Source organism: Ischnura elegans, chromosome X, assembly GCF_921293095.1.
Source record: "Ischnura elegans chromosome X, ioIscEleg1.1, whole genome shotgun sequence".
NCBI lineage: Eukaryota > Metazoa > Arthropoda > Insecta > Odonata > Coenagrionidae > Ischnura > Ischnura elegans.
The window spans coordinates 95,521,836-95,536,527 of NC_060259.1; the positions used below are offsets into that span (position 1 = coordinate 95,521,836).

Sequence of the window (14,692 nt, forward strand, 5' to 3'; positions counted from 1 at the left end):
GCTTCCACTGGTGGGCAAGGAATTGAATAATTGGTTTATTTGATCTATAAAAATATGGTTAGGCAGTGCATTTGAACGCTTTCGTACCAACCCCAGATTCCTTAGTTCACGCCATGCTGTCTGTTGATTACTAACTTGCGAAAATTTTGAGCTAAAATACCGGAGTTTAGCTTCAAAAATGCGACCTTTAAGCAAGTTCCGTGAGACCTTGTATAATTGAAAATCTATAAGCGTTCTTGAGCGAAGGTATGTAAGGCGGAGGCGATTGCGTTCTTGAATTTGTCGAAGAATTTCTTCATTGCTCCAAGGAGCATGAGTACGTTTGGGATAGCACGATACCATGGGAGCAGTGAGATTGATACACTAGCATATGAGAGTTTAAATAGTTTACTTTAAGATCAATACACTTTGAATCCAAAACAACACTCCAGTCCAAGGTTGCCAATTTATTCTGAAAGTTGAGTACATCGAAGTTTTTAAGCCTACGAAATTTGAAAGGAATTTGAAAGGAAAGAAAAGGAAAGGATAATGTGCAGATTGTTGCTTAAGGTAAATTTGTGAATATATTTGCTATCATAATTATATTTAAGTAAATCAGAATTGATGTCACCTACTATGACTACATTTTTAAAAGTGAGGAAGAAGCGGAGAAAGTCGTTCTCAAATACAGACATAAATCCAACTTTTGGGGGGCGATATATTACACTTAGCATTAGTTTTGTGAGCCTAGGCCAGTGATTTTGACAATCAAGTATTCAGGTTGAAAACAATACACTGCAGGAGAGGAGGCTAAAACTGAAACATGAAAATGAAAAAAACAGATGGTAATTTGGGAGAGACACAAATTCTTCAGGGATTTTCGGGTTTAGCCATGTTTCAGTGAGACATATAATATTATAAGAAGCATTGCAAAAATGAATCCGAAATTAATCAATATGACTAAACAAAGATTGGCAGTTCACAAGGCAAACACTGATTTCTTTCCGACACCGGTCGACTTTAGGGATTAACAGTGGGGCCTGATGTTAATGGAGTTTGTTTAGATCTTCTTCCACAACGATGGAAAGCCGCTCGCTACCGTCGTTGTCACGGGCGAACACACGTCTATTTCGTACCCACAGATAACGGATTTTTCCTTCTTTCTTCAAGTCGCGAGCAGCTGCGTATAGCCGTCTATTTTGTGGGGATAATGACTCATTGACGTAGATGCGGAGGTGATTCGGGCTCAAGCCTGTGTTTAAGTCCCCAAGTATAAGGCTGGGTTTCCTCTTCTTAGCTTGAATGAGCCCTGCAGCAACACGGGAGCTTACGAAACGAACGAAAATTTTCGGCGTGTTCGAAGCCTGGGACTGAAGTAAATGTAGAGCATTTATATAGGAATAGAAGGATCAACAACTTTGCTATATCCACTCAGTAATTTATTGACACCGACCATGGTTTCGTTACAGAGTAACATTATCAAGGTGAAAAATGCAGGAAAATTGACAGTATATATAACAGACAGTATTTAGTGACTTCATCCCTACTATTTTGCACTTTGAGAAGAAAGGACCGAGATTAGATGCCTTGGAAGAGCTGGAAATATTTAAGCCACAAGGACTCATACTTGGTTGCCGACCACCTTTACCCTTCTCGCTCCCCCCTCCTCCACTTTCCCCCTTACTCATCCACCCCTCCACCCACAGTGACGCCAAACCCAGCTCCAACCCCAACCCTTACCTCCCCCTAACCAACGACTCCCGGTAATTTTCCCTACCCAACCTTCTGCTATATATACTGTCAATTTACCTGCATTTTTAACCTTGATAATGTTACTCTGTAACGAAACCATGGTCGGTGTCAATAAATTACTGTGTGGAAATGGCAAAGTTGTTGATCCTTCTATTCCTGCGATTATGGCTTTCCACCACGTTACGCCCGCTACGATTAGTTATATTGTAGAACATTTAGTTTTGAGGTGTGGGTAAAAGTCATTCATTGACAGACCTCCTGCCATACTCCTATTTTGAACTTTCATCAAGTTGGCTTTGCGTCAGAAGTAATTGAATTTTTACTGAATCTATGGCATGCATCTTCCTTTCTCGTGATAGACTCCTATATTACCCGAGATGCTTGTGATAATAAGGCTAGGCTCAGTTAAAAATGGCACATATTATGATGTTTTCTGCTATTAAAAGGACGAATTTCAGTATAACAGCGCATTTTAATTTCCCTCACTTTATAGTTAATGCTACGCATAACTTGAGTGAGTTGAAGTTTTTAATCTAATCGCTTTTCCCACGATTTTGGAATGTACCTCCTCACTAACCCTATCGCAGATTGCAAATCAAAAGCGTCTCTAATCACACCTTTTGCGAGCGTATTCTCTTTTTTCTTTTTAGATAAAATTCTGTCATTTTTGTTTTTCATGCTCCTCTGTTTACTTCTCGTAATTATTTTAAAATCTTATTAATGCAACATTTTCAAGGTAATGCTCTTAATATTTCTGTTTTCGCTGGTCTTAGAGCCTGCTAATTTTATTTTTTTATACTGCTGCCTTTAATACGAAGCTTGTGCTATAGGCTACCTATTTGAAATAACATTGTAATCAATTATATTTGACTCCGATACCAAAGCTTATGGATAGCAGAGATGTTGCAGATTGATTACAAAAGTTCCGAAAGAAAAATTAACATGGGGAAATTTGGAGTTGGGTGAGGAGGCTGGACGAGACACACCTCTTGCAACATGCTGGGCCACATACATCCCTGAGGATGCCGCTTAGACTGCCCTTTGATGTTATTTTCCTGAGTTCAGAACGATTTTCTCAAAAAACAATAGAGTAAAAGAGCTTCGTTCAATCAAATCTGAAACTCAGGACTGTCAAGCCGTGTGATCTTGTTCAGCAAAAATAATTATCTTCGTGGCCCGTATTTGAGGACCTGGATGAATTTTCTCGTCATCGCTAAAGCCGGTGTCCCACGCTCAAATTTGCATAAAAATTTTGGACCAAAACTTTTATGCAAATGCATTTGGCCCAAATTTTAGCATACAATGGGATGAGAAGTGGAATATTCTGTCTTATTTAGCAGTCGAAATTGCCTGAGCAGCAGGGCGGATAGAAAAAATCGAGTTTTTTTCAAATCCATCTGGCCCAGTGAAATAAGTTATGGAACTGGTCAAAAATATGGCCTGAAAAATTTGAGACTTCTAGTTACACCCCTGACCCCCGGTGAAATTTCATTTAATGGGGAAATAAATAAGGAAATAATATTTTATGGTCATTGTCTATAGATTTAGTTAAGTTACTGTCTTTAAGGGCGAACATTTCGTGCATTTTGGCGTATCTGTAACCGATAAGCCACTAAATGCCAAATTTGAGTCCGCGTACGCAAAGAAAATATTCCAACGCCCTCGCAGAGTCGCGCATAGAGGACCGGCAGGCTGCTCCCGTCCCCTCCCCGCGCGCCTCTCCACCTCTCACGCCCCGAATGCGTAGTGAGACGACTTGTCCCTTTTTTGAAGTCTCGTTGGCGTTAAATAAATCGACGTTTCCAACTTTTAGGAATTTGGAGTAATTTCTGGGGTGCTATAAATTTTGGGGGGCGATGTACTAAAAATGCGAAAGTACTACCAATTATATTAACAATATCATCTAGTTAAAACCTAGTCCACGACGTCTGCTAGACACCCTTGGTCTTCGCTATCAAATTTCACAACACTGGCGGATTCATGTGTGGGCGCAGGGGACTGCCGTATTGCCCAATTTTTTATATCATTAGATGGCACTTATATGCGTATTATCGATTTATAATAAACTTTCTTTAACTTTGCATGTGACTTAATTGTTTTTCATTGCGACAAAATTAAAGGTAGCTCAAGATATATTTTGCTCGCCCCTTGAGTTGTTTTTGTATCCGCTACTGTTTCGCAAACAAATACACCAGCCAACCTGAGTGACTAATTTGAAATACTTGGTAGAGTACACGATTCCAATACGAGGGGAAATGAAAATCTCCTTATACCTCCCCATCGGACAACGGCTGAGGACTCAGGGCGGGCCTTTTCAAGGATACAACACACCTAGGTCTTCACCCAGTACCAGAAGTGGATCGCCCAGTCACCCGGGGAGGGGAATAGATGGGAAGGAAGAAGGGAGGAAGCACCGCCGAGATAGGAGCCCGTCGACGCCTCCGCGGTGAGGATGTTATGGAAGGGAAAAACCTGCGCCGCCATTGGGGCCATCGCAACGAAGTTGCCAGCCAACGAAATTGGAAGATGCTTTCATCGTGAGAATAATCTATCGATTATTTCGTTGTATTCACCACCGGATAAGAGATCAGGACACCCAGGTGGGTCCTCAGAGGGATACACACACTGGGGCCGAGAACCAAGTCCGAGACTTATACGCCCGCGCTCCCGGGGAGGGGTTTGGATGGGAAGGAGCAAGGAAAGAGGAGCCGCCGCGATAGGAGCCCGACGACGTACCGCCTCTGGGATAGGGATTAGGCTGGAAGGGAGGGACGGAGTAAACACCTCACCGCTATAGAAGCGGAAAGGGCCCACTTACTAGCGAAACCTGGCATCAGCAATTAATGTGCCAACGATTTTGGTGGATTTTCCTATTAAAGAGAGAAATCCATTGATCAAATCGTTGGATCACCAACGGACAGTCAGATTCTTAAAAACTTCTCCTTGAACAACAACGAGACACATAACATCATGGGATCAGTAGGAAAGATACAATACTTATCGCCTCATGCTTCATCTAATTTTCTGTACTTTCCAGGGACTGGGTACCATTTTATTGTAATTTCTTGTATTTTTATACGTCCATGTTTAAATTAGCTCTTTCACGCTTACATTAGGTTTTTAACGCTCCCATTCTTGTATAGGTGTTATCCTGTAGTGGTTGTTGTCCAACAAACGCGAAGGTCAATAACTTAAGTTTTTCCCCACGCGTGTTCACATATATTTACGCTACATAAAAGTAGCTTTGGTCACTGTTAATTTTGTTTGCCGTTAATTAAAAGGGTCTCTTTTGCAATGGTTGACTGCATTCAATATCAAGAGTAACAATCTATCAAACTGCAAATATATTATGTATGACGATAGTTTAGATGGAAAATGGGACTTTGTAGTCCCAATCTCGCCCAACACATTCGGGTTATTATCACTGATGCCCAAATGCGGGAAGTTAAGTGAGTGGCTGGTGAGACCGGGGATCACCAGAGTTACCTTTCTTTTCGGAATGTCCACAGAGCTGACACATTTTCCAACCACCCATGGATTGTAGCCCACCTCAAGACTAACATTGAGAAGGTTTGTAAGCTCCTTATGCAACGTAGGCCCTACTCACAGAATCATCAATCCAGTATATTTGTCACGTCCCGGAGACTTATTCCACTTGATTTGCTCAATAGGGTAGTTTCCTTCATAAAAGAAAACGAAATTCATTGATTGCTACTCGTTACCCACCATTAGTGTATACATAATATACAAACTATTTGGTTTTAGGAATCCCAGTTTAGACGATTAGCAATGGTCAATTTTAACCTCATTTGAAAAAGGCCACATTGGCGCCCATGCGATTCCACTCCACGTGACGTCACAGGGACCTAGTTTCTACACGAGTAGATAGGAGTTTTTCATCGTCTGAGATTACCAATGCATGCATGAGACACAGACCTCAGGGAAACATCTCTTAATAATCACCCATTAAAATTGCCAAAGTTCGGAAAGTTTCCTTCGTTTGATAGGGTATTAATAATCCTTATTTAAGCCAAGCGCTACCTGCTAGAAGGATACTCTACTACCTGCTAGCAGCCTGCGTCGTATCAGCGCTCAAGCCTCGCCTCAAGGTCACCTCACAGGGTGGCAGTGGGAACCAGAACGGCGTCACACGGACTTTTCCCAGCATTCCTACTTAGCCGTCGCGTTTTCGTGCGCATGACTTTTACTAGATAGGAGTTTTATATTGTCTTGCTCGCAAATCTTCACGCTTGAAATTTTTCACTTTTCATTTAATCGCGAAAAATAGATATCGTCATTTAAAAATCTAAAAGCGTGAAATACGTACTCCAGGAGTAATAATCTTTCGATGTAGGCATTAAAAATAATAGGAAACCACCCTATTACGGTCTTCTCAACCACGTACAAAGGAAAGGGATTTGAAACTTAATTCTCACCGTTTTGCTTCTCATATCATTCTCATCCGGAAGAAGAACCTCGAATATGTACTTCGGGACGGTGCACAGTGGGGCCAAACCCCACCTTAAGCGGACTATCATTACAGTACACTGGTCCTCTTGGTTATTTTTAAGATAATGGAATGAGCATGGAGAATATAAATATGATTTTAATAATTTCAAGAAATAACCGTGAAGCAAATAATTACCATGAATGAAAAGTCGTAATTTTTTTAAAATGAAAAGTTGTATTTAAGTAGAGAATAGTTATATAATCGGACGGAATCGTTTCATGATTGTTAGATGCAATATTTATTCAAGAATGAGCTGAATAATTCGAAAGAAATCAACTGTCATCGAGGTGCAAAATTAATTTTACCATAAAAGAATAGCTACGCGTGACAAGCCGAAAGGGAATTCATCCGGACGATATGGCCACATGGGAACGGGTAAACTCTAATATAAACAGTGTTTATGAAGATATTATTTTGTAATCAATCAAATTTACATGCTATATGTGTCCATCTTCTTTTAGGTACAAGTGGTGAAGTTTTCTACACAAGGGCTGAGATTTTGACATTTAGAGAGGTCATTCCCAAGGCTCTGTCGTGTAGAAAGTGCTTAAAAAGGTTGTTTTCGCTCAATTGAGGCGAGCATATTCGATTCCAGAATGCCAATTTAGTACCAACTGCTTCACTCAGTGCCAGTAATGCATCAAACTATTTGATTGTATAATATTTTTGACAGTTAAAAATATCTATTCAATGCAGTATTTTATTTCTATGTGCATTGGAAAATGTTACATGCAAACTACAGAACATATCTTTATTTTTCTATGAGGCATGAAAGATTTTTTCAATGATATTTGATAAAGTAATTTTGTAAATTTTATATTAGATTTTTTTCCGTTGACTACAAATATTGACGTTAACTTTCAACTTTTTATTGATTCTAATTTTTATATATAATCTATTTTTATAACTAATCAAGTAACTGTTACAATTTAAAAAATGATAAAATTTGAAAAACAGAAAACATTGAAAACTTAACATCGGATTTCATTAAAGCGGTCTTTAAAGCATATATATGAATATTTTAGGCTTGATAGTAAAAGAATCGGACTTTTGTCCGTCTAAAGTGGGGTTTGCCTTGTGCAGCGTGAGTCTATGAGGATTGGTATACTGGGGACCTGGAGAAGATTGGAAGAGGAAAAGTCGCCCATCTTATTCTGCCATTATGAGACCATTCACCAGTGGTGGACATGCGACAAAAAATCTGAGGCCGACATCCCATTGCCGAGAGATCCAATTTCATCGGTGTGCACGCGAACTCTTCGCGTTCAGGTGTCTCTCGAAGTCATATTGCGTAAATAGTCTAATACCTCGTTACTATTATAATCGTTGGCACGATCGTACTAATCATACACGCATTTTCTCTCCGGTGATGACCACTCTCATGTCATCAAGTGCCTAACGGCTGATTTCTTTCGTTCTCCCAAATTCACGAGAGTAACACGTTTCATAATGGCGTCAGTAATACTATAAATACGTAATAATATTTTCATTTACGATATTCACTGGAAAATTGATTCTAAAGTGACTTTTTCTTTGGTGGGCTTTTCGAGGCCATATCTCAGGTAGAACGGAGTTGGGCGTGGCACAACCTCGGAAGGGTCACTAATTCTTATTCCTTTCCTCGAATGGCTCAACCTCGCTGGTCTCTCTCCTGGACCCTCTGAGCGGGAATAAAGGACACGGAAAATTATTAACTGACATAAGGAGAGAATACTCGGGGCTCGGGGCACATTCACAGTGCCATAACTCACGCTCAGAGGCAAGTTCTTCACGAAGCCTTGCACCTAACTTTTAAGACGTCCGTTCAAAACTATGCATGAATCTATCACCTACCGAAGCCAAGAGCGTTCATTTTAAAACTGCACTTTCCACTCAGCTTCTCCGGTTAAGTAACTGAAGCCTCGACGGGGAAATGAACGTGCAGTACGAGACTGCCAATCATGCTCGAAACTCACTCAAATGGCCCGCAAACTCAATCGTTTCAATGCGCTGTTACCATTTTACGGCGTACCACAGCCATATTTGTAGCAAAGTTAACAAAAGGGATAATTTCCATTGCAAAAAAATTGTTCAAAGACGTACTTGATCGTACGATTGGCGGGATTACGATGAAAATACGCATTTTTTCTTGCATTTAATAGTTGCAGAAGGTAAATTGCAGACAGAGTGGTTAGTGTTCGGCACGGAGACCCCCTCTCGGGGGGTCGAGAAGAGAAGCCAAGGGGAGTGAGCGATATGAAGAATAGGATTTGGATTAGCGACCCTTGCTAGGGTGTGCCACGCCCACCTCGGTACTACCTGAAACATGACCGCAGATAACTCACCTCAACCCAACTAGTTGTTTCGGTCAAATTTCGCATTTCTTTTTCAGTTGCACTACCGGTGCCACATCACCATAAAGTGGCAGCGTTTTTTCATATGTATTACGAATTTCTGGACACGCAAACATACTAATATTTACGCTCACGATCGTGCGCAAAATCGACAGCACTATAGCAATGAGAACAGGTCTATGGCTCTTCTAATAAAATAAAACATGATTAAAATTAGGGGATCATGGCAAGTATTGTGGAAGCAAGAGTGAGAGGAACTGAAATGGTTCTCTGTCACGCCGCGCCGCACGCACGAACGCTTCAAGCAGTGGATAATATTCTCATTCATGCTGTGTTGCTTTTTCGTGAATATAGAGTAGAAATATTTAGACATGACACAGGAAAATATTTTCTGAGACACTTTCATTTTATTTCCTGAAAGGATTTCATTGTATGCCCACTAGGCCGGCCCTTATTTTTCAGAATTGAGAAAAGTTATGTTTTCCTAGTCTCAAAATGATCCAAATGAGGCTTATATTCACGTGTTAAAATTTGGTTACTTTAAAATAACGGGAACCCGTGCCCCAGGACCCTAAGTACTGAGGACCCTCAATCGAAAAAGTGCTATCCCTATGTAAAACGTAAAAGTAGAGCCCTTTAGGGCCGAATTTTTGTTTGTTTTGACCTATCTCTAATAGTTTACGAGATATTGTGCGTCGTAATGTAATCCACCCTCTAGGGCACTACCCCGCACCGCGGCGCCGCTGAGGTACGGCCCGCACCACTTACTAGAGACTTCCCCTCCACCCCCTCCCCTCCGTCAGCAAAGTCTTTGCTCCTATTGCCAAGATTTAGCCTTTGAAGAAATGTGCTTCGGTTAGAAATAATTTAATTGCCATGACAGTATTTCCAATCCAAGTGATCAATTTATTAACACTCTGTCCATGATTTTTGGTACATATTAACCAAAATAAAATACATTTTCATTGTATTTCTAATCTTTCACTGACACCCCATATTTGACAATTAAATTGTCCTTGGGAGGTTGGGGTCGTGTTACGATGAAAATTCACACTAAGTAATTCACTCTTTCTCCTACGTAACTGACTTAAAATCTTGAATTACTTTCACCCATTTCCCTGCACGATCATTTACCACTTGAAGGCCCCGAATGCAGTGGCGGATACAGAAAATACTCAAGGGGGGGGGCGCAAAAGATATCTTGAGCTACCTTTACTTTTATCGTAATAAGAAATTAATCAATCCACGTGCGAAGTTGAAGAAAGTTTTATTTAAACTCATTATACGCGTATATAAGTCAATATATTACGATAAAAAAAAGTTACAACTGTGTTTCTACAATGTTCGGCTATGTGAGCGGCCCCGCAAAGGGGGGGGCGCGCGCCCCCTGCGCCCCCCATCTGTATCCGCCTCTGCCCGAATGTATTGTAAATCGTTCTCGTAATCATTATGTGTACCCCATTCTCACGTGGGCACATCAAAGAATGCCATGCATATTTCCAATGTATTAAATAGCTTTCTAGAATTAGTAGTGACAAAATTTGATATAGATACCTTAGTCAGGTCTTTGTGTTTATAGAATGCGTTCTTCGGTGGATCATATTTTCCCTCATATGTCCTCTTACAGCGTATCACGTTTTCCTTTTCAATACTAGAAAAGGATCCGTCAATGAAAGACAGGCCTACCAACTCCTCACTCAGGTACCACTAGTGGTTTGAAAACCTCTTTTGTACTGCTTTCGCTAAGTCCAGGTTTACACTTTCGTAACAAATCTTTTTAGGAACTGCAGGTCACTTTTGCAGCAGATGTAGCACAAGGAGCGGAGAACATCATCTATTTCTTTCTTCTTGAACATATTGAAATATATCCCTCCAATAACTGCATTCCGTGCTGCTCTTTGATTGCGTAAGAATTTTATTTCTTCAGCCCAAGCTCATTTTTCCGAGAGATCAACTGCACATTCCTCCTCGTGTGTCAAAAATTCAATGGCACCGCTCCTTGCAATGTCAAACAAATCATCAAGTTTTGTCATGTAGTATTCTCTTCTCTTCATCTCTACGGTAATTCCCTTTCTCTTCTAATGTCGTCGCAATTTTATTCATTCCTTGTGTACTTTTTCCAACTTTTCAATCGCCTCATTCACTGTAATATCAGAAATTCTCGTTTTTTCCGTGGGTAAACGAATTTCTGATGTTTTTTCGCGCACCAAGTAAAATACATTTCGAGCCCATTAGGTGATAGAGAAAACACTTAGTACTTCTCTCACTGTAGGTAGCTTTGAGCCAAGTATTTCTCCACTTTCTTATTCTACCAGTTCAATGTCTGAATTTAGTCTTGAATTCATGCCTTTCGTTGTTGGCCTATTCTTAAAACGAACGTCAGGTGTATTCATGGTAAACTATTTATTTCACTACTTTTCTCCTTAAATCTAAAGAATTAGCACTCCCTTTCCTTTGCACACTATACACAAGAACTAACTATCTCTCCACATTGATCTACATCAGTGAACTGACTGCGTCGTTTCTTTTTCCTTAAATATTTCTACCTACTGTTGGAGCCCTGGAAGCCCTGCTCATTTCTTTAATTCCTTGATAATTCACGAACGCAATTGTATGACATACTTATAATATTTTGTACATGAAGAGCACTTTGGAACAAAGCATGCTGGAATGGTGCGCGGTCGTATGGTGGCAACAAATTAAGATTTAAGGGGTCGGTACCTAGTACACAAGGCGGCGTTGAAGGGTTAAAATTGACATTGCGGGATTTAACAACATTAATCATGACAAAAGAGAAACAGTCTGATCAAATCCGTACCACTGGCATGTAAATCTTGCCATCAGGAGCAGTCTTTGCCGAGGGAGGGGAGGGGTTGGAGGGGAAGTCTCTAGTAAGTGGTGCGGGCCGTACCTCAGCGGCGCCGCGGTGCGGGGTAGTGCCCTAGAGGGTGGATTACATTACGACGCACAATATCTAGTAAACTATTAGAGATAGGTCAAAACAAACAAAAATTCGGCCCTGAAGGGCTCTACTTTTACGTTTTACATAGGGATAGCACTTTTTCGGCCCCAAAAAACTCAATTGAGGGTCCTCAGTACTTAGGGTCCTGGGGCACGGGTTCCCGTTATTTTAAAGTAACCAAATTTTAACACGTGAATATAAGCCTCATTTGGATCATTTTGAGACTAGGAAAACATAACTTTTCTCAATTCTGAAAAATAAGGGCCGGCCTAATGCCCACTGATATTAAACTTTTCAGTTTTCCCTTTCTAGCACTGTCATTGCAGTAGAGAGGTGTGTAAGCAATAAAAAACACATCCATAAGGCAATAAAAGGTATGAAATGTAGCCATTGTTGTAGCAGAATAAGGGATTGCAGAGTTTTCTAGCCGGAAAGAAGGGAAATTTAATCAAAGATCTACGTTCATTGATCTGAAAGTTTAAGTCTTGAGCCACATATATTGCACTCACCCAGCATCTTGACCACGTGCTTGGTCGCCTTCGTCTGCGCGTTCTTGGCGATGTTCTTGCGGCTATCCCGGCTGCATGCGCCGCACCCGTCCGCCGTCGCGCCTGACACCACACTCGCGTCGCACGAGTCGCCGGGCGCGGCCGCATTCCCGCCATCCCTCGCCATCATGCTGGAGCGGTGAAGCTGCAGCCCAATGAGCAGGTAGAGCACCGTGATGAGCGTCATGGGCGCCAGGAAGAACACGCACGTGGAGATCTCGAAGGCGTGCGGGATGACGACGCGCTTGATGGTGCACGCGCTGTACTCCTCGCTCACCATGCCACCGTCAGAGGAGCGCGCGTACACCACGCCGAACTCGAAAGCCTGCGGCACGGCGAAGCACAGCGCAACTGTCCAAATGCCCACTATGAGCTTGACGGCCCGCGAGAGGCGGGAGAGGGTGTGGGAGAGGAAGGGGTGGCAGATGGCCACGTACCGCTCCACCGTGAACGCCGTGATGGTGAGCACGGTGGCATTGGCCGACGTCTCTGCCGCGAAGCCCTGCACGATGCAGAAGGACTCGCCGAAGGCGTAGGGGTACTTGAACCAGAAGGAGTACATCTCGGACGGGAGGCCGGAGACGAGGAGGAGGAGGTCGGAGATGGCCAGGCTGAAGAGGTAGTAGTTGGTGGCCGTGTGCATGGATCGGTTCCGAGCGATGACCACGCACGTGCTCACATTGCCCACAATCCCCGAGAGGAAGATGAGTGCGTACACGATGGTGATTGGAATGACAACGGCGAGTGGGTCCCGCTTCGGTCCCCACAAGTTGGTGGCGTTGCTCCCGGGCTGCACAGCCGCCGTCGATGAGGATGGGTATTCGGGCATCAGAGGGCTGACCGGTGTCAGGTTGGCGTCCGGTGGGCCGGGCGTCAGGTTGGATGGCTCCGGAAGGACGTCGTCCATCCTGAAGACGTTGCCGGTGGCCGGATGGGCATGCAGCAGGAGGGACAGGGCTGCGGACGGAAGGGCCATGTGGCAGTTGGCCAGCTCCAAGCTCTTCTTCCCCTCCGCACCCCTCACTCCCTTTGCGACTGATTTCTACAGCCTGGTGAGGGGTTCATTCTTGGCGATTGAGGGGCGCCTTCTAACTCAACCTTCTGCTGCTGTCTTCTTGGCACTGTCAATAACTCGTTTAGTCTCGAAATGGGTTCATTTTTATATTAGTGGCGTCATCCCAATTCCAAATCCGGGAATGGATGAGAATTTGACTGTGATTGTAATATATTTGCGGATTAGACATCCGATTATGGGGATCTTGCTAGTATTCAATGCCATAGACTGATATTCTCCTTTTGGATTCTGCAAAGAAAAATGAAGGAATTAAATTTTAGAGAAAAACATTGTTAGCATATTGTGTACATAAGTAAATGGGACATCTTTATTGACCGATAACATATTAAAACCAAAATTTTCTTGAATTCAACCTTCGCTAATGCAAATACGTTTTCAGTATACACTTTTTGGAATTTAAAATATAAATATCCCATTTTAGCGTCGTGTTGGCGGATTTAGGTTGTGTATTCCTGTGTTAACAATTTGAAAGCTCCCTTCTTCAATCGTTGTATGGAAATAGTGCAATTGTAGTGCATGTAAGGAATGGTTTTAAAAATGGATATTTGCTGGCAAGCGACCCCTACGGTCTGATAATAATTAAAAGATTAAAAGACAATATTATATTTTTTGAATTGTAATCAGGATAATACAATCGTAGTGAATATGATGCAATTTAAACTAGATAACCAAGAGAAAAATAAGAAAGCAGGTTTAGAATTACACGTAGGGTAATAAGCCACATAATGTCATATTAAGGTAGATGCAAGGCATGGGAAATATGATTTTTATCTTCTCAAGCCATTGTAGTTTGAATGAAAATGAACAAAGATAAGATTTCATTTAAATTTTTTATTATTTCATATGGCTATTAGAGAAAATAGTTTCTGACGTATTTCTTTCTCGAGTGATAACTCTAATCTCTGAATCTACGATGATGGGGCTTGACATATATTTTACGTTTTCTCGAAAAAGAACATGCCAAAACATGTGCTGAGAGCTCTGTAATTTAACTTGTTTTTTATCGTAGAAAATAGTGTGGGTAAGTGGATACTGGTACTGAGTTAACTTTGATAAATTTATTTCTTTGGATAAAAAGTTAAATAGAGTTATTAGATATTATGAAAAATAAATCATTATTCATAAAAAAATTAAATGACTCACAGAATGGATAATTCAAGGCTCATATATTAAATGGATTTAATAAAATAAGTTAAGATCAGTCTAGCAGCATCAATTGCATTTCAAGGATAGTATGAATGGATATTTTTGCTCATAGAGTTTTTAGAGTTAATAGAAGGTCAGAGTGGATGATGGTAAATACACTGGTTGTAGATAAATGCTGTTCGAAATGAATTTATTGAACAGATTTCTTATGATGATTATTTTTGCCGAAATTTCATTGGGAATGTTTCTAGAAATTTTATTAGATTGTGTAAATAGCTCTCACTAATGTATGAGTGTAACACTGGCGATAAATAATTTCAGCGATACGATTTTGGGTATTAAAACGGAAATAACTCAATTAGTGACTTTACATTTTTATCAATTTGC

The 14,692-nt window shown here is 41.3% G+C and overlaps 1 protein-coding gene across 2 annotated transcripts in view; it reads right to left on the bottom strand.

Moving 5' to 3' along the window:
• The window catches only part of LOC124171411 (pyrokinin-1 receptor-like), a 210,267-nt gene extending 196,886 nt beyond the window's left edge, over positions 1-13,381 (bottom strand). For both annotated transcript variants that reach the window (XM_046550585.1, XM_046550584.1), the window contains exon 1: positions 12,046-13,381. In XM_046550585.1, the coding sequence (XP_046406541.1) occupies positions 12,046-13,060 (1,015 nt within the window). In that variant the 5' untranslated portion in view covers positions 13,061-13,381. The remainder of the gene's footprint in view (positions 1-12,045) is intronic.
• Between the last annotated feature and the right edge of the window lie 1,311 nt (positions 13,382-14,692).